The 19,791-nt window shown below is 33.9% G+C and overlaps 1 protein-coding gene across 3 annotated transcripts in view; it reads right to left on the minus strand.

Moving 5' to 3' along the window:
- The window catches only part of LOC140440098 (uncharacterized), a 457,243-nt gene that overhangs the window by 324,888 nt on the left and 112,564 nt on the right, over positions 1–19,791 (minus strand). For all 3 annotated transcript variants that reach the window (XM_072530372.1, XM_072530371.1, XM_072530373.1), the window contains exon 3: positions 19,060–19,727. In XM_072530372.1, the coding sequence (XP_072386473.1) occupies positions 19,060–19,727 (668 nt within the window). The remainder of the gene's footprint in view (positions 1–19,059; positions 19,728–19,791) is intronic.

The raw sequence follows: 19,791 nt of genomic DNA on the forward strand, positions 1-19,791 counted from the left end.
GTTCTTAGTCCCTTGTTATTTAACTTGTATTCATTAAACTTACATACTATGGGAATGGAGTGTAACATTTTACAATACGCAGATTTCTTCTGTTTTTATGTTGAGAAAAAAAAATTGTCAGTAATGTATTAATGCCCTTAGAGTAAATATGTTTTATTGCAAAAAATATTCTGATGACCATAGGCTTGATATCTCACCTAAGATACACCTGACTGTAGTATTTTTTTCAAAACACAGATTACCAAAAGTTAGGACTTTAAAATTCTTCCTGCTTGAAATCCCTGTATATAACAGTTTTGCATACCAAGGTGTTACCTTAGATTCCCAATTATTAACCTAGAATGAGCATATTAATAATTGCATTAACAAGTGTGAAAAATGCATCAATATCCGTAAGGCCATTAATCGATACGATTGGGTAACAAACCCGAAAATAAACTTGTTATTTTACAGAGCATATACCAGATTAATTTTGGACAGAAAAATTTATTCTTAAATGCCAGTTTAATAATTAAAACAGCTTGTTACAAAAAGCATTATGTCTCTCTGTTGAAAATTTAACAAACAAATGGCGGGCAAATAAAAACTTTCTAACTCTAGCTATTGCTTTTCCCAATCTATTACATTATCCATACAATGGAGAAGGGATTCCATTTTTTGGCTCTAATTATGACATACTATATGAATATGATGAGAAAACTGGAGCAGGAATATACAAAGAATGGGATGGAAATAAACCTAAAGAAAACTGAATACCTTACAACGGAGAATACAGAAATAAAACAGCTGGAAATAAATTACGAAGGTAAACAAATCAAAGGAACAGACAAGTATAAGTATTTAGGTTTTATAATATCAAACAAAGGAACAACGGAGGAAGATATAAAAAATAGACTAGGACAAACAAGAGACTGCATACGAAAATTGAACCCGGTACTATGGGATAAGAACATCAGCATGAAAACAAAGAAAAAAATATATAATACCATGACAAGAAGTATCCTCACTTATGGGTGTGAAAATTGGACAATAAATAAGAAAACCAAAAACAAAATAAGAGCAACAGAGATGGAATTCCTAAGGAGAAGCTGCAGAGTAACAAGAAGACATAGAATAAATAACATGGAGATTAAGAGGAGAATGGGAATGAACTCCGACATAATAGACTACATCGAACAGAAGAGGTTAACCTGGTACGGACATGTCAGAAGAGCAGACCAAAATCGGTGGATAAATAGAATAACAGAGTGGAGCCCGATAGGAAGAAGAATTCAGAGATGAAGTGGACGAAGCAATGAGTAGAAGAAACCTACAGGAAGGTGACTGGCTAAACAGGAAAAATTGGAGAAAACGGTTGAGTGAAGGATTACAGTGAAAACTGTGGAAATCCTTGTATATATATATATATATATATATATATATATATATATATATGAATATAAACATATTGTAGTAATTGCTACACATAGTTCAATTGTTCACGAAGATCTAATAGTACAGGATAAGATGGAAGACTGTAACCACTCTTGTAAAATTTATACCGATGACTCAAAATCGCCTGCTGATGTTGGCTGTGCCTTTTACATAGACAATGTTGAGGATGATTTTCAGTATAAATTCAAATCAAATTGCCCAATATTCACAGCTGAATTGGTAGCTTTGTCAAGGCTAATTAACAGCACATTATATTTCGAAAGGTATATAATTTTATCCGACTCACAATCCGTCCTCCTCGCATTAAGATACTTCTCTAAGCACATATATACCAACAGACTAATTGTAGATGCACTTGAAAATCTAAAGGTCTTAAGTTCTCTAAGAAGAATTTGTTAACTTGTGTGGGTAAAAGGTCACTCTAATATTCCAGGCAATGCAAAAGTAGACCATTTGGCTAAAGACGCTACTTAGTGGGTATAGGATGCAACTATACAACAAGTTGCCCAAATGGGATTCATTGACAGCTAGGAAGAAATATGTTAGACTTGATTGGAAAATTGAGTGACAATACTGTACTTACGGTAGTGAAAATACATACTGCGGTATATATCCAACTCTTCCATCTACTCCTTCAAATGAGAGAAGCTCCATTGCTCGGAAAATTTATACTATGTACGTTAAATGCCTTTTTGGACATGCTACAGTGAACGCATACCTCTATAAAATAAAACTTTCGGAAACAGATACATGTGAATGTGATGGCAGTTTTGATGACCTTAATCACTGGATGTTTCAATGTTGGTATAAACAAGAAGCCATAAAATTTTTATTTCAATCCATCTCCCAATAAAAAATCATACTGCCGCAGAACGTTGTTTCTGTTCTCTATTTAAGTAGTCGAAATCCAACTGTTTGATGGATTTTATGGGAATTTTTCAAACGTACCAAACGGAAAATTTAAACTGCCTTTTCCAAACAGTGGTGTTTCCTTTTTATGTCAATTACCTTTAACCGTTGCCTGTATTGTTTGTTAAAAAAAAAGTCGCTATAAAGGGCACCTTAGCGTGAAGCGTGTGTCCTTGTTTAATCCTTTTCTGCAGTCACCAATAGTGAATAGGAAAGTTTAGGAAATTGAGTGAATGAACGAAGTAGGAAATTGTGTGATATAAATTTGAAGGAAGTATAAAAGTTTATCCAAAAAAACTTTAGTAAAGTTTGTTTAGCAGAAAATGGTTGACTTCAATTAGTGCGGTCGTAAATATTATTAAATTTATCTGACTTGGCCCATTGTTAAGACCTTGTACCTCAGCTAAACCATTGCTACTTGAAACCGGGACTTTTATGCTATTATCGGTTAACCCAGAATGTTTATATTCGGTACTAATTGAAGTCAACCATTTACTGCTAAACAAACTTTACACGAAATCAGAGAGAGAGAGAGAGAGAGAGAGAGAGAGAGAGAGAGAGAGAGAGAAATTACAGAGAGGTTTCCGATGTATCTTCTTCTTCTTCATGTGCCATCTCCTCTAAGAAGGTTGGCAACCATCATGGCAATTCGCACTTTCGATACCGCTGCTCTAAAGAGTTGCAGTTAAACCAAGCTCTCAAATTGTTTAACCAGGGGATACGTCTTCTTCCGCGACTCCTTCTACCCTGTATTCTTCCTTGCATTATCAATTGCAACCCAACTTATTCTTAATATCCTTCTGTAGGCCCATAACTCGAAGGCTTCTAATCTGTCCGAAAGATCTTTTTTTAATGTCCAAGCCTCCAACCCATAAAATAATACAGAGAACACGTAGCATCTCAGAAGACTTATCTTTAAAGAAATTGAAATGTCCCTGCTGCAGAGTACTTTTTTCAGTTTGTTGAAAAAAATTCTTGCCTGTCCTATTCTTGCTTAATCTCTTCTGTGTACTCCTTATTTTTGTTAATTATTGTACCCAGATATTTATATTTTTCAACTTTTTTAATTTGTTCTTCATGTATTGTTATATTTTCTTGGCGCTGTTGGGCTTTTGTAATTACCATAAATTGTGTTTTTTTTTGTGTTTAGGGATAGTTCATTTTCTTCACTGACTTCTACCATTCTGTCAACAATTTGTTGTAAATCCTCAAGACATTCCGCTAATAAAATAGTGTCGTCGGCAAACCGTATATTATTGATTGGTCGGCAATTTACTTTTATTACCATAGTTAGTTCTTCTATTGCTTCCTGGATTATTTCCTCTGAATACAAATTGAAGAGAGAACAGGACACAGCCCTGCCTGAGGCCCCTCTCAATCTGTATTTCATTTGAAAAGACATTGTTCTCTTTTACCACAGCGATCTAATTATAATAGATAGCGCTAATGATCCTGATGTCTCTCATATCTAAGTTTTTCTTTTCAAGTAATTCGACTTGAAAATTGATTCGGTTATGTCTGACCTTATCGAAGGATTTGTTTTAACTCATAAACACATATATACTCGCTGATTAACATCCATGCACCTTTGCACAAGTACATTCACAGCGAACAGGGCTTCCCTCGTTCCCAGTGCATTTATAAATCAAAATTGTGTGTCACTTATGTCCTGCTCAAGTTTGTTGTGTATTCTCCGGTGTATAATTTTTAAAAATGTTTTGAGCGTATGACTCATTAAACTTATTATCTGGTGGCCTTGGGATTATTTTGCATTTGGTTTTTTTGGTAGTGTTATGAATGTTGGCATCAGCCAATCTCTGGGAATGATTCCTGTACTGTATGTTGTATTGAATAAGTTGACCAATATTCCAATTTGCTTTTCTTCTATTAACCGTATTATGTTTACAGGTATTTCGTCAGGACCTGTTGCCTTGTTGTTCTTTGTTCCGATGTATGCATGTCTAAAATTTTATAATAAATTGTCGGATATAATTAAAGCGGAAAATAATTTTATCAAATTTAAGAAATCTGTAAGCGACCGAATATGTTAATCTTGAACCATATTCGGTCAATGATTATTTTGTGAGATAGCTAAATACTTGAGGAAACAAAAATGTTTTTTGTTGTTTTGTTAAAAACATAGTTTTTGCTTAAATTTAATAATTTAAAGAAATGTTTTATTTTATATTTTGATTTAAATTTTTATCCCCTTTATGTATAAGTTTTGTATTGTAATTTGTAATTGTTTTTTAATTCAATACGTCCATCATAAATAAGTAATGAAATAATTGTATATTTTTTATTACTTTTGTATCTCGGCACTATTCACTTTAATTGGCGTCACTTAAATTTATTTATTTGCCAATTTGATTTTGAATTGATTCTTGTGAATAAAGATATCTCTATCCTATTATACACTGGGCTGCAAAATTAACCGGACACTTATGATTTTTCCTAAAAACTGGAGTTTAAAAGAGTTTAAGATGTTCTCAATTAAGTATTTAATAATAGACAAAATTTAAAAGTCAAATTTATTACAACTCATGAGTATTATTCAGAAAAAACAATTACAATTCAAAAAATTTAAAAATCCGCAAAGAAAAAAATATTATTTTTTATTTTAATATAAACAATTTTTATGGAAAACAATGTTTAGTAGAGTGTATTATCTCCACGAGCCCTAATTGCGGCCCTTATTCGATCAGGCATACTTCGGATCAAGGTAGCAAAGAGGGATTTGCTCCCATTCGTCACGAACTGCTTGCTCCAAATCATTCATGGTATCAAACTCACCATGGTTACGTCGAATACGTCGTCCCAGAATATTCCATGCATGCTCTATTGGATTTAAGTCTGCACTTCTTGGCGGTCATGGTAATAAACGAATTCCAACTTCATCCAAGTAATCCCGTGTTATTCTTGCGATGTGCGGACGAGCATTATCTTGCATTAGACGAAAGTTTTCTCCAATAAATGGGGCAAATGGCACTACATGATCTTCCAAACATTGCTGAATATACCGTTGAGCGTTCAAACTGCCCCCTTGAATTGTAACAAGTTCTGTATGAGCGTCTAGGGAAATGCCTGCCCACACCATTATACCACCTCCACCAAATTGAACTCTCGGAGCAAAACAACATTGCTGATAAAGTTCACCAGTTCTTCTCCATATCCTATGCCGTCCATCCGATGAGTATCTGTTAAATCTTGATTCATCCGTGAAAAGCACAGCACTCCAATCGTCAACACTCCAATTAAGATGTTCGCGAGCGAAGTGTAAACGTTGCCTCCGATGATCTGCTGTTAATAGAGGTCCCGTGACAGGTATTCTGGACCTTAATCCATATTTCCTTTTAAGCGTCTTCGAACGGTATAAACGGAAACTGTGTTTCTATAGACATCATTTAATCGTTGAACAAGTACTGGTGCTGATAATGTACGATCGCGTAATGCTTGTAACCTAAGAAAGCGATCTTCAACTTGACTTGTGGTTCTTTGTCTACCTTGACCTGGTCTCCTAGTGTATTGTCCTGTTTCCCGAAATCTTTGTATTGCATCAAACACTGTACTTCAAAAAATTCCTAAATAATTTGCGATGTAACGAATGCTCTGCCTATCATCCTGTAAAGCAATAGCTTGTGCTACTTCTTCTGGTGTCATAATTTTTGTAATGCAAGTTTTAAACAGGAGACAATCAAAAACCTACAGCCGAACTTATAATCAGGTACAGTACCACAATAAACTTAAATTAATACTAAGCCAATATTTCACATTAATAACAAAAAGTATGTGTAAAAGTCTTTTTGTTCGCAAAAAACATCTAAACAGGTTCAAACAAAGAAAAAACTTGTCGCTAATAAGGCATAAAATACAATTTCAAACAAATTAAACAAGTTTCGATCTAAACACCAACAAAAAACAAAAACAATTGAGTGTCCGGTTAATTTTGCACCCCAGTATATTCTATTCTACTTATTTATATGTTATGTGCATATTGGTAAGTTCTATAGATTCTGTTATAAATATTTTTTAATTTTCTCCCAGATTATTTATGTATAGTCGCCCCCAATAATATTTTGTATATTTTCACTAATTCTTCGTCAGTATAATCAATTCACTTGTGTTGGTCATCCCTATCAAAATCTGCCCGTGTACATAAATTAATTGATGTTTAATTAACAGACTAGCAACAAAACACAATATTGCTTTAGTATAACCTATTGTGTGGTTTAGACTTTCTTCTTTAAGGACTATTATAATTTAATGAATGAAATCTTTAAAGTGGCCTATCCATCTTGGAATGTTGATGTTTTTTAAACAATATTTATTCTAAACTTTCCCAAATTCATCAATCGCCTGTCAAATCAAAAATGACTTCTTGACCTGGTAGTTTTGATCAGAACAATCACTTTCGTTTAACCACGATGGTATTTTCTGCTGTTCAATTTTGTTTGATATTATTTTGTGGAACTTAAATACGTTATTTGCCAAACAAAATAATACCAAAATTAAAATAGATACGAAGTTGCACGCTTTAGATGACTGTGTTAGATTTGGCTTATGTTCCAATAACTGTGATTAAACGTTTAAAAAGGTTATTGGAAAACTGGGAAACGATTTAAACGTTTAAAAAGTATGGGTTTTAAAGGAGATGTTTTTTAAATAATTCAGTGTTCCGCATGTGTAATACATTATCCTTCCTCTTGTTCGAAGTAGTGATGGAACATCGAAACGAAACATCGGTGATATTATTGGACTTAAACATCGGTGATATTATTTTACATATATATCGGTGATACCAATGTATCGAATGAAAAACATCGATGTGGTTTTCATAAAGAAAAAATAATAATTAAATCGAATTACTTAGTTTTTTATTAAAAGTTTTTAGTAAAACCTACAAATATGTATAATAGAAATATGCAGTATGAAGTATAAACTTAATAAAAAAACTAGTTAATGCTGAAAAAATGTTTTCGTGCAATCCCCATACTTTTTAAACGTTTAAAATCGATCACGGCAAAAAAAGCGTGCAGCGAAGTGTCATCTCAATATGGACTAAGATGGAAAAATACGGTTTGGGTACTTACTGCGACGAAATTTCCAATAAACATTTTAATTCTAAATATTACTTGTAACTGAAATAACTCGGATTTCGCATCTCTATTGATTTGGCAAAAAGTATCTATTTTTTACTAAATCGTCATACATACCGTATTGTGACGTAAGAACACCGTGTCTGCTAAGGAAACATTGAGATAAAGATATTTTTAAAAATTTAATTACGGAAGGCGCTGATTGATCATTTTTAAACTATCGGATATAACTCTATTCACAAAATTTTTAAATGTTGCGTAAGTCTAAAATATATTTTGAGAGTTTTTAATGTGCTTGTTTTTATTTTATATAAGGTTATATAGGTATGTGCAGGTAATATGGCCACCTTAAGAACTTCTGTCTGTATTTGTGACCAAATATAATTTTTTTAAAAAGCAACTGTTATTACAGTTACATGGGTTATCTAAATATATATTTATTGTATAATTTTTCAAAAATTGATAAAAATATGATATTTATGACTTAATTAAAAAAATACTGCTATTGGCCATATTACCAACATGGTGTCGCTAATATGGCCACTCTACAGAAAGTAAATTTTTATATCTAATTATGAAGCTTAACACAAAATAGAATAAAATAGTTTCAGATTTTTTAACAGTTTTATTACATGTTAAGCAAATACAGTACAGAAACTTAATATTGTCTTATTTTTCACAATCAGGGCATAAGAACGTATCAATTTTGTCTTTAGCTGTGAGACCCATGCACTCTTCGTGGATATAAGTGCTACATACGCTACACAGTCTCGTATCTACCATTCTGTCTTCCTTGCATAATTTGCAGAACCAAGATTCTTGTTTTTTTGTTCCCTTTTTCTTAGCAGGCAAGGTCTTAAATTTGTTTTTTGGATTGGGTAATTTTCGTAGCATTGACGAGACTCTTTTGCCATCTGTAGTATGCGTATTGGCTTCAATATTTTCTGAATCACTTTTTCCAATACATCTACCGAATAAATCTTTAGTAACAACTTGGGCTCGACTGTTGATAGCTGGTTTTCTAGGCTTTTTGTTATCGTTCTTTATTGCTGCATTTTCAGGTGTTTCGAGCATAATTGTGAATGAAGTATTTTGGATGTTTGAGAAATCACTGTGATCGTCTTCTGAATCAATAACTTCATCACTGCTAGAATCATGCAAACTAAAGGATAAGTCAGAGTTGCTACTATCAGTGTCTAGAAATGGTTTTTCCGGGCGATCCTTCCGTTGAAAATCCGAAGTAGAGGGACGACAAGAGTTACTACTATCAGTGACCAGACATACTTCTTTTGAATTATTTTTCGGTTGTAATCCCAAAGTAGAATGACAACGGTAATATTTTTGTTGAATGCCTGAAGTTGATGGCATGGATAAATCATCTGCTTTATTACAAGCGTTAGTTTCTGATAATGTGACATTCTCTTTATCTTCCTGATGTTGGTATGTGATAGTACTAGGGGCAAACGCTATCTCTGGGATAGCTTCTGGGTTGAATGGATAAATTCCCGTTGAAGAAAACCCCGAAATAATATTTCATAACTTCATCATCCCAGTAATATTCAAAGGCTCTAAATACAGCTTTGTCCATTGGTTGGAGCTCGTGAGTAGTATTACTAGGTAAACAGTATAGAGTAATTCCGTATCTTTCGGCAGTTTCTACAATAGTGTGATCCAAATGGCATCTTGCACCATCAAATATGATAATACATGGACCAGCAACCTTAAATTTTGAAAAGTGTTGAAGCCAAACTGAAAACGTTTCAATATTCATGCTACCTTTTGCAGTCATTTGAACAACAGCACCTGGAGGTAGTGAGTCAACCCATTCTGGCTTACTACGTTTACCCTTAAAAAGTACCATTGGAGGGATTGCTGTACCGAGAGCATTACCACAAGAAACAATGGTAACACTTTCTCCATGTTCGTTTGCAACCACATGTACTCTTCTAGCCCCTTTTTGCGCCAAAACTTTCTGCTGGTGGTGAAGTGTTAACCTGCAACCTTTCTCGTCTACATTATATATCCGTTCGGGCTTATCAAGTATGTCCATTTCTCATAAAATACCTTCCAGCTTAGTAAAATGATCTTTTACAATAAATTTATTAAGCTTTTGTGCCCTAGCCGGATTTAAGTTTTGTGCTTTCCTAGGTCTGATTTAAGGATTGCGCTTCATAAAACCACGTAGCCAATAACGACCAGCTATTCCTTTGCTTGTGGTTCAGTGGATGTGAGTTCGATCCCCGGCTCGGTGTACAGAAAACAAAAAGGCTAACGCAGCAGTTTAAAATTCTAAATGAATCTGCGGCTTAGACTAGAATATGCTGGTGTCTGATCGGCCAATGGTGGAGCAGTACCGCAAGAGATAAGGGCTTGCGGCTCGGTGATACTCCTCCATAGATCCCTACCGGAAGGGCGTACTGCCTAAAATACCGGTGTATATATAAAAATAAAATTAAATAAAATTAAATAAAATTAAATAAAATACAATAAAATTAAATAAAATTAAATAAAATTAAATAAAATTAAATAAAATTAAATAAAATTAAATAAAATTAAATAAAATTAAATAAAATTAAATAAAATATTAAAAAATTATAAAGAATTTAAAAAAATTATAAAAATTAAATAAAATCAAGCAAAATTAAGTAAAATTAAATAATATTTAAAGTATTATTTAAGTAAAATTCAAAAAAATTAAATAAAATTACCAAAGTAAATAAAATTATATAAAATTATTAAAATTAAACAAAATTAAATAAAAATGAAATAACTAAGCATAAATACAATATAATAATGAAAACGTATATGATGAATAGATTCTATATTATATTTAACAAATTTTGAAAATTATTAGTCTGAGAAGAAAAACAAAATGGAAAAATCAGAAAATTTCTTAGTTTTCGAAACTAAAATTCATATTATTGTCTAAATCTGTGCCTTCTACAATTTTCACTTGTTACTTTTTGTTTTTTTTTCTACTTTATATTTTTATTGTCAGATGGCGTCGTAGCGTCTGTATGAAGATATTTTATTATTATTTCCTTTTGACGGAAAATATTTGTTTTCAAGTTCAGGGCTTCTGCAGAGTTGCATTTGTTGCACCACCTGACGATAGAGTCGAGGGCTCTGTCGAATACGGAACGCTCTCTTTCGTTACGGTTATTCAACATAAAGAAGGTTATTTTCGGGTCTATTGTTAGGTAATTACTATGTTTATGGAAATAAGCCACAATTGAAGTTAAAAATAAGTTTATTAAAAATATGGAACGCTTCATGATTTTGCGTGTCATCCTTGTCATCATCTATTGTTAGGAATAGGGAGGTTACTGTTGTAAACAGTCTAGAGTATAGGCGATAGAATTGAGCCCTCTGGAAGTTCTGCTTGAAGGCGAAAGGTCAGTTTTTCAGCGACTTTGGCTTGGACAGTTGGCATAAGAGAATTATTCTCTGGAAAGGAATATGCATCAAGGCTTGATGGAGTTTTTCGATCAGGCCTGCGTGCCAGACCTGATCGAAAGCTTTCTGTACATCTAAAAAGATGCCGATAATGTGTGGAGTGACCAGCTCTAAATCCAAAATAAAAGTTGGGAATGATGTGGTACTCCTCTAGATTTTCTTTGGGTCTTTTCTTAAGGATTCCCAAGTAGATCTTGCCCAGAGTGCTTCTTCTTCTTCTTCTTCCTCTTTATAACCAATCCTGCTTGTCCATTGGCGGATTAATACCTCTATGGAAGGTTGCCACTCCATCTTTTGCGCGGTCGTCCGATACTTTAGCGATCGGTGACTTATCTATTGCTATTTTGACGACACGGGTCTCCTTCATTCTGCTTATGTGGTTATTCCATTCTTTTTTTTTCTATTTTGTGTTCATTCATTTATACACTGTACGTTACATTTTCTTCTAATGTCTTTACTTCTCTTTCGATGTCTCGTAATTCTTCTCAGAGAATTAGCGTATTTCCTGTAATTCTTCTCAGTACTCTCATCTCTCCATTTCCAGTAGCCTTTGTGTTGTGGCTGTGTCGGGTCTTGTTTCTGAGGCCTAGAGTGCTCAAGAGTGAAATTAATCTGCAGGATTCAGTGATGGTGAGGGGTTTCAGTGTTTTAGGGATCATGACTTTGCTGGCTATCTTCCAAAAGGTAGGAAAATATTCCAACCGAAGACTTGATTGCATTAATAACGTTTTTGATGCGTTTTTGCCTTCACTACACAGCCTTCTGATGGTGTCTATGTCTACTGGGACAACTGTCTGGTGATATTTGTCCCTTAAGTGGGGTATGGATTGGGGAGTAGATGATCTATTCTCTTCTAGGTGTCTTGTCGGAATCTTTGATCGAATTTTGGGTTTGAATGGGTTTGAAATGTGGCTTGGAGGGTTTTTTTCTAAAAGTTTTAGCCTTATCTTGTGCATTGTTTATGACGAAATTATTCACTTTAAGATAGGAATTGATGTTGCACTTTTTGTCTTGTTAGGTCTATGAATTTGTGCTACAATTTGCCACCGTCTCGGTAGTTCAGACTAGCTGTTACACGCCTACCTTTTTGGTTGCTTTAGCGTGTTAAAATCCAACCTGATCGATGTCAAGGGACGATTGTATTTTATTTTGATTAGTGGGTCAAGAATTGACTTTTGAAGTGGCTTTTATTTAAGACAATTTTTGAAATTTTTGTATTAACTTAGTTGGTTGACGTAAGAGTTGAAACCACTCTGCAATGGCCTTTATATAGGTGATCATTCGGGTCATTAACCACTGTTGTTTGTTCGGAGGTTGGTGGAGGTTGCTGTTACAGCGCATTGCATCTGCTGGCGTTCCGAAGAAGAATGAGGGGTAAAAGTTATCGTTTCTGTGTATATTCCCGGGATGTCGAAATTCGAGAATTTCGAATGCTTCACGAATTTTTTTAGAATTTAAGTCGTTTTTGGAAAGAATGTAAATATTTTTTAGAGAGGTTTTGCCGATGTATAAGTGGCCACAGACATGGAGGATGCAATATACTCTACAAGAAGAGAGTGGTAATAACAACTCTTTGAAACAACACAGAAATGTGGAAATTTGGCTGGTTGGTTCGAAAGCGGACTTAATGCCATCTTTCAGAAGGAATTTGGATTTTGTTGATTTTGTCTACAATAGAGCCAATATATGAAAGAAAAGTTACGGATTTAACAGAGGTAAAATCGGTTCGGAAACAAAAGTGTCCCAAAGGACGAAATAATCAGTGACAATATCCTGTGCTGGATGCTGCTGTGGAAATATTTTTCACTGTGTTTCGATGTTGTGGAGAAGCTATAAGTTGCGAGTGGTCGAAATGGGAGTCGTTTTGTTCGAATAGTGCGCCTTCCATGGTTGGTCGTATCAGAGAATTTACAATGTAACATTCACAATCCACCAAAAATCGTTATGTGTCAAAAACCTTGATTTATCTTCTGCTACTGAGCTTGTAACGCAGTGTGTCAATCAAGTACACATTTGAACTACCAGTCACTGACGATTTCGAGAACTTTTCAAGAAGAAACTAAGGAGAAAGGTGACTTGCGCCTTTGTTACAGTGGTCGATAGCTGTCCAAAGGGAATGCAGTGAAATTTCAGTATCTTTGGATTTCAAATTCAACCAATCATCAGCAAGCATTAAAAAAACTCACTGGCAAAAAAATTAACCAAAATCTAACTGTAATGTCAACAGCCAGGTTAAATCCTACAAAAGTTTATAAAATATTCAGAAATACCAGATATTTGAAAGTGTTGTGCATCGTGCAGGTACCAACTCAGTTTTTTGTTTGGAAATCTCTTATGGAAAAAGCAGGTAATTTTTTTATATTTTGTCAATGCTTGTTATTTTGGGTGCAAATTCTATCGCCTGTTTTTATATGTTTGTCATCTAAACTAGCATTTAGATCTTGTCTATATACTTTAAAGGCGATTTAAATTCTCTACATCATAGTCATTTAAAATATATATTTTATTGAATCAAGATAAGAAAAATGTAAAAGACCATGTAAAGTGCATTAAAAATAATAACCCAACCCACTCGTTACTAGGTTTATTCCCGCAACATACTCGTTATGAACTAAATAAATAATTCACGGTATTACTTATTTTTCCTGGTAGACATTTCGATATATAAATATGTTGGTATAAAATGTATTTGCGAACATGTATGTAATTTTTAAATTTGCTGATAACAAAGCAGAATTTAAAAATGCGATAAGTTTTATAACAGTGCTACAAAGTATTGATATGTTTTTATACAGTAGTTATTTAAAAATCGTTACAATATCGATTCTATGCTATAGTTTAGAATATTTAAAAAAGTAATAAAAACTACGGAATCTGTGAATTTTTGGAATTTTTTATTCACTTGGATGTGTGGAATAAAAGTGAGAATGTACAAGGAAGTCAAGCAGTAGAATCTGAGGGTGCCCTTATCCAATGAGATAGGTACACCAAATACCACGTTTAAAAATGAAATCGTGAAAACAATTCCAAATGCATTTTCACAACCTTAGTGTAACTACAAACTAGCAGAAGATTTAAAAAAATATGGAAATATTTCAAATTTGGTATGGCTTAAAGCTGTAAATGGATCTTAAAGACAGTATAAGATGTCAATAATTATACTGTAATAAAACTCTGAGTAATATCCACGGATCTAAAAATAGAACTCAGCTTTACCAGCCAACCGTACTTTCATGTCCAAGAAGGCCACTGGTGACATGGCATGCAATTGATGTACGTTATGTAGCAGACAAAAGAGAATGAAAGGCGAGTTTACGACGTATTAAAAGTGGAAAAACTCGACTAGGTGAAAAAACCCCAACAGGAAATTCAGGCTCTCCAAGGTTGGAGATTCGGGCGTTGGATTAGCTACCCATCAACGAAAAAATTTAAAATTTTGATAAACATCTAAAACAGTACATTCAAGGGTTTTCTACAAAACAGAAAACTGTTTAAAGCACTACAAAGAATGAAGGTGGATATCTGTGTTATAAGTGAAACAAAAAAATAAAGAAAGGGTACTGAAAAAGCAGGAAAATTCATTCACGTATTTAATGAAATTACATGATAAAAACTCAGTTCTTAACAGATGGGCACAACATTTCAGCGAACATCTAAATATAAACGATATTGAAGGAGGTTACAACATAGATAATCAACAAAATCTACAACGTCAACTATACAGTGAAGACCCAACAAGGGAAGAAGTGTCAAATGCCATCCTAAAACTCAAAGACAATAAAGTCCCAGGAATCAATGAAAACTGTTCGGAAATGTATAAAAAAAGGTGGTGATAAACTTTTTACAGCAATCCATAAACTAATACTACTTATATGGCAGAATGAATTGGTACCAGAAGAGTGGTTAAAGGGAATAATATGTCCGTTGCATAAAAAGGGTAATCAACTGGAGTGTAAGAGCTATAGAGGCATTACTCTGTTAGCATCTGCGTATAAAATCTTCGGCAATGTATTGTTTGAAAGACTTACAACATTTTACAAAGGATATTGTTGGTCAATATCAATGCGGATTTACTGCTCGAAAGTCAACTACACATAAAATTCAAGCACATAGGCAAATTCTAAAAAAGTCACTAGAATATGTATAACATAGATATACACCATCTCTTCGTCGACTTCAAAGAGCCTATGACAGTGTGAAAAGAACTGCATTATATAATACAATGATAGACTATGGGATCCCACCTAAGTTACTTAAGTTGACCCAACTATCCATGCAAAACGTAAGCTCATGCGTTAGAATTGAAGGAGAAAACTCTACGTTCTTTGACATTAATAATGGTCTAAGAAGACAGGGGGACGCGCTGGCGTGTCTACTCTTTAACATTGCCTTGGAAAAGGCAATCAGACAATTAAATATTAGAATGAATGGAACTATTTTTAATAGTTCTACGCAAATTTTCGCATTCGCTGACGATATAGTTATAGTAGGCAGAAGTATGAGAGACATGGTTGACTTACATTATTTTACAAGGCTTTTGTACGCAGCAAGTGAATTAGGACTTGTGGTAAACGAGAAAAAACCAAATATATGTTGGTTTCTAAAAACCCTCTAAATATCCAACAGAGAATTCAAATTAACAGCCATAGCTTTGAGCAAGTCAAAGAATTTAGATATCTTGGATCGCTAATAAATGCAACAAACACGACAAGCGACGAAATAAAAAGACGCATAGCAATAGCAAACAGAACTATTCACGGTCTCCAGAAACATTTAAAAAATAAAAATATAAAACGTGCAGTAAAGCTCAATATACACAAGACCTTAATAAGATTGGTTTTGATATATGGGGCTGAAACGTGGACCTTATCTCAAAATGATGAAAGACATCTTGGTATTTTTGAGAAAACAATTCTTAGAAAGATTTTTGGGGCCGTGAATGAAAATGGGCTATGGCGTCGAAGAGATTAACATTTTCAAAACTAGAGGGCACAAGAAGTAGAGGGGGACCACGAAGGAGATGGATTGATGATGTGGAAGAAAACCTACAGATTCTAAGGGTCAGAAGATGTAGGGAAGTTGTCAGGAATCGACAGGAGTGGCGACTTTTTTGTGAGCAGGCCAAGATTCACAATGGATTATCGAGCCGCTTATGATAATGATGATGATTCAATGAAATGAATGAAAATGAAAGAGCATAACAAATAATCTCAATATATGCCCAAAGTAAGCTTAAAAATAACATTAAAATTTTTTAAGGGGAAATAAATGAACGAATTATAATGTTATAACGTACAAAAAGTGGACAAGACATGGTAATTGGGACATACGCACCAAAAAATGAAGCTGACTCAAAATTCAAACACTTTTAGTAGAACGGAGAAGTCTGATAAAATTCTATGGAGACAACAACTTAAGCGATAGTGGACAAAGATTAATTGACTTCTGTAAAAGTTCTCTTTAAAAATTATATATACATGGATACAGCCTACTAGGAAACTACAATCCATAGTAGACTATGTCATTTAAGGTCAAGATTCTAGTACAAAGGCAAACGATGTAAGAGGAAATCGGGGCCAGAACGTGGATACGACCGCTTTATGGTGAAAGCAACTTTAACAGTACCATATAAACATTCTCCAAGAGGGTCATATAATAATTATACTGGTCAACAAGTTAATATAACTAGGTATAATCTAACAAGTTTAAGACAATCATCGGTAAAATTTTTGTATAAACCAAGACTTGCTAATAAACTACAGTCTGTAGAAGATGGTAGTGCCGAGTATCTGTATGGACCAATAAAGGTAACTATTTTTTATTTGTTTATGTTAACCATTTTATCATTTCCGGATCTGTTTCACATCTCCATTATGTGCCATGTTTATTTTCATGCATGTGCTATTTTCACGTGAACAAGCTGCTGTACTACTTCTCGGTCAGTAGCTATACGAAACAATTTGTGCTTTATCTAATCTGATGCAGCAAAGATAGTTGTTTTTTTCCGAACCAAAAATTTCCTTCTATTTTGCTCTGAATGATCAACCATTCTCGCATATTGAGTTTCTTAATTCTCGCTCTTTACGCATGGTTTCAGGCACAAGTTCGTTGAATATGTGTGACGTCCACGGGATTTTGAGCATGCAATGGCAACATCAGAACTCGAACGCTTCTAATCTATTTAGATTTTTTACTTTTATTGCCCAGGTTTCATATCCATTAAGCAGAGCGGACCAGAGTCTTTAGCAATCTTACACTCGTGTTCAACGAGAGAATGCTATTGAATAATATAGAACACCAGTTAATGAAGATTTTGTGAAGCAGTTCTATTCTGGTCTAAGTTCAGAGTCTTCAATATTAATTTTTTATTGCATCCATGTTTACAACGTTCAACAGGGTTTAAAGGTTTTTTAGACCCTCAGTCATTATGGCAGTATCATCTGCGTATCGAATTTTTAAAAAGACTGGGACAACTCGAGATATTTCAAAGGCTGGTCAGCCTTGGAGCAGCCATTCTGTTGAAAATATCGCTGCTGTTGCCAAAACATCGACAAACAACGTGCCACACAATTAGTTATTAGCCAGCGGTCCCCATGCAGAATTTTGGTAAAAGATTTGAATATGCTCTCTTATAAAAGTACAGACAGTGTATAAGCTGTTAGATGTTGACCTCCAAACGCATCTAACCTAAGCTAGAGCCATCCTGAATTTCAACGAAGAGAAGGACGATTTTCGCGGTCACACTCCTCGGTCCTTTTCCTCGCTCCTTTTCCGGTCACCCGGATACACTCGGTTAAAGTTACTGCTTGGTGTGTTGTTTATGCTGGAGGAGTCATTGGACCATTTTTCTTTCAGAATGCCGCAGGTCAAACGACGACTGTGGACGGTGAGTATTACAGAGGCATGATTACTGAATTTTTTCTTTCTCAATTAGATGAATTGAGTTTCACAAAACCACAAGTTTATTAGGGCTGCAGTCAGAAGGTTGGCCGAGATGTTAGAGAAACACTCTTTTGACTTTTTGTCGAGCTTTCGGAATGGTTTTATTCCTTTTTCAAGACACTGTAATGTATATAAAAAAAATATGTAAATATTTACAAAATATCACAATTCGTCAGTGCAACTTACTAGTCGTTGAGATTATTTAAAATAAACTTTGACACTCAACATTAAAAACACTTATTATTCATTATTAAATTTTAAATTTGTGTGATTAATGCATATATTATGTACACAAGAATTCATGATCAAAAAATACTTCCCACAAGGATTTTAGGTTTCGCCCTGGAGAAGCTCTGGTAGGTGACTTTACAGTAAAAGCATCTCGACCTATGAAATTTAAAAATAAACGGGAAACTTTAGCATTCCAGATGAAATTCGGCTGAGAAATGTAGTACCACATTTACCAGATGTTCAACAAAATTATACAAGTTGCAGATTTTGCTCAACAAAAAAAAAGAAGGAAAACGAACTAACATTATGTGTAGTTATTGTCAAGTAGCTTTAGCCCAAAAAATGTTTCTAAATCATTTCACACTGCTACAGTTCAGACCTAAATTAGTTTTGTCACTCATATATGCATTTTTGTATTTGTTTATTAAATAAATTGTTTCACAACCTGTACAAGGGTAATTAATTTTCCACCTACAAACATTTTTTAAGGAACATCGGGAAAATAGTTCCCACCACTTTTTTTTTATTACTTTTTCAAATTATTTTTTATTTTAACAAAAACATGTTTTATTTACCTCCTTTAGATACCAAAAGTATATCAACAAACAAATTAATTCTCCTTATATCCCATGTCTTATTAAGAGGCAATAACAGTTACTATTGAGAACATTTAACAGTTCATTAAGAGAAGTAATAATTAGATTCTTAAAAACATAGGTACATTTTTTAAAAGTATAATGTTTTAAATGAACATTTCTGTTTCTGTACTACATAATTCAAGATATGTCCAAAATTTAAAGGCAGAATATCCCACTGGATCTATTTTCACGTTACCCAAAACCTTTGTACCTTTATACTCTTCCATATTTATTGTACGTTACAATATGTTTAATTTTTCACAGTATTTGTTTGAATAATGTCTACTATTTAAAGGGAAAATTTTTAAGCAACAAATTAAAAAAGCAAAGAAAGGTAATCTATGAACACTCACCTCTTGCATGATATCTCCATCATAAGCTGAAAATCCAACATAGGAACTTTTCCTGTCCGAATAGTTTTTCATGGTATTAACCCTAACCTCATCCTTAGACTTAAAACTATTTGTACTCGAAGATTTCGTTAAGTGATCGCTGTATCCACTGTCTTCGCTCAAATTTTCCGCGGAAACTTTGTCTCGAATATTTTTGTTGATGATAGGCAAACTGTCGAAACTTCTCCAAGGTTTCAGATTATCAAACGACCTCGAAATGTCGATTACGTCACTTTCGCTAGTATCTGATCCAGAAGATCGGTGAGCACTATACAACAAACTGTCGTTGCTTCTTTTTACCCTAGTGGGTACGTCAATTTTTAATGTTTTATAGTAATCAGTTTCATCCTCTGTGCTTTCACTCTTAGGACTGTTTAAACTGTCTGGACTCAAATTATTCTTGCGGTTCGAAGTCTCTAAGGAATCAAAACTAAATTGAGAATAGATGCTTGGCGAGCTCGGGTAGTTTTCTTGACACTGTTTTTCTAACGTTTCGAATTGGAGCAAACTGCTAGAGCGACTTAGAGAGTTTAAATCTTCTTCGGGAACTGGCAAATTTAGAAAAAAATCTTGTTTTCTACGTTTGGCTGGGCAAGCTAGTTCGCGGTCAGAGTCGCATTCTGCATCATCTGAAACAACGAAAACATAAATTTGGAATTTTACACTAACAATCAATTTTTAATGTAAGACATA

This window comes from Diabrotica undecimpunctata, chromosome 4, assembly GCF_040954645.1.
Source record: "Diabrotica undecimpunctata isolate CICGRU chromosome 4, icDiaUnde3, whole genome shotgun sequence".
Classification (NCBI taxonomy): domain Eukaryota; kingdom Metazoa; phylum Arthropoda; class Insecta; order Coleoptera; family Chrysomelidae; genus Diabrotica; species Diabrotica undecimpunctata.